The 3,911-nt window shown below is 51.3% G+C and overlaps 1 protein-coding gene across 1 annotated transcript in view; it reads right to left on the bottom strand.

Moving 5' to 3' along the window:
• LOC309539595 (fucolectin-like) overlaps nucleotides 1–2,928 on the bottom strand; it is an 8,233-nt gene extending 5,305 nt beyond the window's left edge. The window contains exons 1-2 of the mRNA XM_082235987.1: nucleotides 2,771–2,928; nucleotides 1,219–1,304 (exon numbers count right to left, since the gene is read on the bottom strand). Coding sequence (XP_082092113.1) covers nucleotides 1,219–1,303 — 85 coding nt within the window. The 5' untranslated portion in view covers nucleotide 1,304; nucleotides 2,771–2,928. The remainder of the gene's footprint in view (nucleotides 1–1,218; nucleotides 1,305–2,770) is intronic.
• Between the last annotated feature and the right edge of the window lie 983 nt (nucleotides 2,929–3,911).

Here is a 3,911-nt window from a genome sequence, read left to right as displayed (position 1 = left end):
CAGTTTGCTTACCGTATTTTCCACTCTATAAGATGCACTTTCCCCCTCCTAAAAAGTAAGGGGAAATGTGTGTGCGTCTTATGGAGCGAATGCAGGTGGGAGGCTTTGCTCAGCGCTCCCTTTAAAGAGCAGCGTGGAGTGTGTGTGCGACTCTTGGGGGCTTTTCCCCGAGGAGGGAGAAGGGCAGCCCGTCAGTCCCTTCTTGGGGAAAAGCCCCCAAGAGCCGCACACACTATCCATGCACTCTTTAAAGGGAGCGCGGTTCTTGGGGGATCCTTCATCCTGCTAGTCAGGAGAGGCTGCGCATGGCTATCCCATAAGCCAGGACAGCAAGCAGGATCGCTCCACAGTGATCCTGCTTGCTGTCCTGGCTTCTGACTTAGCATGTGGCTCTTGCAGGAGGTGGGGGAAGGACAGAGCACACGGCTCTGTCCCTTCCCCCATCTCCTGCAAAAGCCCCCAAGAGCCGCGCTCCCTTTCACGAGCTGCACACACACTCCACGTGGCTCGTGAAAGGGAGTGCTGAGCAGAGCCTGGGATGCATACAGCCTCTGCTCAGTGCTCCCTTTAAATAATATTTTTTCCCTTGCATTCCCCCTCTAACAACTAGGTGCGTCTTATGGAGCGAAAAATACGGCACTTAGAATCATAGAACTGTAGAGTTGGAAGCAATCTGGTCCAGTGGTCCCATGGCACCCTAGGGTGCCTTGAAGGATGGCCAGGACTGGCCTCTGTCCCTCTTTCCTTCCCTCTCGCATCTCTGCCCCCCAAAGGCTTGCACAGCTGTTTGTTTCAGCAGCCCTGGCCTCAAGCTCTCCAGGTGAATGGTGTCTCTGGGGCTGGTCAGGGGGTGCTGGGTGCCAGAAGCAGAGGCGGTCTTGGAGTAAGCAAGCAAGCAAGCGGACACGGGAGCCCAGCCAGCCAGTCCGCCAGCCCTTGCTGTTGGGAATAGGCAAACAAGTCTCAGGGCCCTGTGGGGCAGTGTGAGGCATCCACAAAGCAATGCAGCTTTTGTGTTTTGCAATGGATTGTTGGGAAATTGGCAAACCTGCGTAATGGGTTGAGGTGACTCCCGGGTAATCGCCTTATCATAACCATATGTCAAAATGTCAACATATAGCCTGTGCAAGAGGGTGAGGAAAGGAACTCCTCATTTTGTGGAGGCACCATCTAGGTTTTGATTTGGCCCAGAGACATCCCTGCTTCCCCAGTTCTTACCTGTAGGTATTGATTTGTAGCTCTGGGACTGCCCTGTCTCTACCAGGAGTGTCAGGGCCAGCAGCAGAGTCCAGAAGTTGACCATCCTGCAGTTGGGAGAGACGGCATATATCTTATCCAGAACACAGCAGCCAGACTGGTGACTGGGAGTGGCCACCGAGACCATATAACACCGGTCCTAAAAGACCTACATTGGCTCCCAGGACGTTTCTGGGCACAATTAAGCGTTGGTGCTAACCTTGAAAGCCCTAAATGGCCTTGGCCCAGTAGACCTGAAGGAGCGTCCAAGGGCCTTCTGGTGGTTACCTCATTGCGAGAAGTGAGGTTACAGGGAACCAGGCAGAGGGCCTTCTTGGTGGTGGCGCCCACCCTGTGGAACACCCTCCCTTCAGATGTCAAGGAAATAAACAACTACCTGACTTTTAGAAGACATCTGAAGGCAGTTTACAGAAGCTTTTAATGTTTGATGTTTTATTGTGTTTTTAATATTCTGTTGGGAGCCACCCAGAGTGGCTGGGGAAACCCAGTCAGATGGGTGGGGTAGAAATTATGCACATGAGAGAGAGATGGCTTGCTGGAGCCATGGGGTCTGGCTCCCTCTGAACAGCATGGGGGACACAGGAGCACTGGAAGGTGTCTTACACAAGTTCAGGTACTATTGCTCCATCTAGCTCAGCATTGTCTACACAGACTCCAGGATTCCACAACATGGGCCTCTCCCAGCTGGGAATCGAACCCCAGACCGTCTGGTCAAAGCATTGTGTGCTCTGTCACTGAATCCTAGAACCACAGAATTGTAGAGTTGGAAGGGACCCTGAGGGTCATCTAGCTATGGCTCTTCCCCCAAAGAGTAAAATATGAAATAAAATAATGGGGTGGTGTGTGTCCCTGAAGGCTCCCATGAAAGAGAAGGCATCAGAAGCAAGAGCTTGAAATGTCTCTGAAACAACCAGTGGAGCTTCAGTTGAAGTAATACAAGACATGGAGAACCAGACTGAGAAGGGATTGGAGCAGGATGGGGAACCTGTGATGTTTTGTTGGATGCCAACTGTCACTACCCGCAGGTAGCCTAGCCAAGGTACAGGTGGTCTCTGCAAGGAGAGGGGAACGGGCAGTTAGAAGGCCACCAGGCTGGCAAAGACTGCTCTGGGTTGAGGCAGGACCAGAAGCAGAGTGTTGAACCCAGAGCAGTCTTTGCCAGCCTGGTGGCCTTCAGCTACTTTGGGCTACAGCTCTCCTCAGCCCCATGAAGAGGATGAGAGTTGTCCTCTGAAACATCTAGAGGGCATGAAGTTGGCAAAGGCTGAACCAGAGGCAGGCCAAGGCTGAGGAAGGGAAACCACTAGGCTGAGCTTCCCAGCATCTCTACACTACAGCTTTTAGTCAGTTTCAATCTTTTTCATTAACTGCTATGGGAACTTAAGTTCTCCAAGAGTTTAAATGTGCTTCCAAGAAACTGAGGGAAGGCTCACTTTCAGACTAATATAAGGCGCTGGGCTGTCTTTTCTGGGATTCAGGTATTATGTGCAAGAAGTTCCCCTCCTCGACTTACCTTGACCCTGTTTCTTGGGACCAGCAGAAGTCTTTGTGTCCTTCTTGAAGAGTTGGCAAGCTCGGCTTCTTTCTTCTGTGCTTCTAGCTGAATCCTGGACCTTCTCTTGAGCAGCACTGCTTGCTTTGTACCCTTCCAAGCCAATCAGAAAGATGCTGAGGACCGAAACTGAGGTCCAGCATTTGCCCTCCCATCTATTGCTTTAATTCTGCTTTTGGGTGTTGACACTTTGGATGAAGTTGCACAACTCCTCACCATTTGATGCATCAACGTCAGCTCTGTCTGGTATTCTGCCTCTTTCCTAAATTTGTGGTGGCTCAATTTAGGAAACATCGCACACTAAAAACTTCCCTGAACAGGGTTGGTCAAGTGCAGCTCACCCATGGTGACCTCCTGGAGACTCTTGACCCGAGGAAAAAAGAGCCAGAGGGGGAAAGGGGTTTGTGCTGGTCACCAGGCGAGGCTCTCAATAATAATAATAATAATAATAATAATAATAATAATAATAATAATTTATTATTTATACCCTGCCCATCTGGCTGGGCCTCCCCAGCCACTCTGGGCAGCTTCCACAGAAAACAAAAATACAATAAAATATCATACATTAAAAACTTCCCTGAACAGGGCTGCCTTAAGATGTCTCCTGAATGTCAGGTAGTTGTTTAGCGCTTTGACATCTGCTGGAAGGGCGTTCCACAGGGCGGGCGCCACTACCAAGAAGGCCCTCTGTCTGGTTCCCTGTAGCTTGGCTTCTCGCAGTGAGGGAACCGCCAGAAGGCCCTCAGAGCTGGACCTCAGTGTCCGGGCAGAATGATGGGGGTGGAGACGTTCCTTCAGGTATACTGGACCGAGGCCGTTTAGGGCTTTCAAGGTCAGCACCAACACTTTGCATTGTGCTCGGAAACGTACTGGGAACCAATGCAGGTCTTTCAAGACCAATGTTATGTGGTCTCGGCGGCCGCCCCCAGTCACCAGTCTAGCTGCCACATTCTGGATTAGTTGTAGTTTCCGGGTCACCTTCAAAGGTAGCCCCACGTAGAGCGCATTGCAGTAGTCCAAGCAGGAGATAACCAGAGCATGCACCACTCTGGCGAGACAGTCCGCAGGCAGATAGGGTCTCAGCCTACGTACCAGATGGAGC

Source organism: Podarcis vaucheri (genome assembly GCF_965113315.1).
Source record: "Podarcis vaucheri genome assembly, chromosome: 8".
NCBI lineage: Eukaryota > Metazoa > Chordata > Lepidosauria > Squamata > Lacertidae > Podarcis > Podarcis vaucheri.
This window is presented reverse-complemented; position numbering and strand designations above follow the sequence as displayed.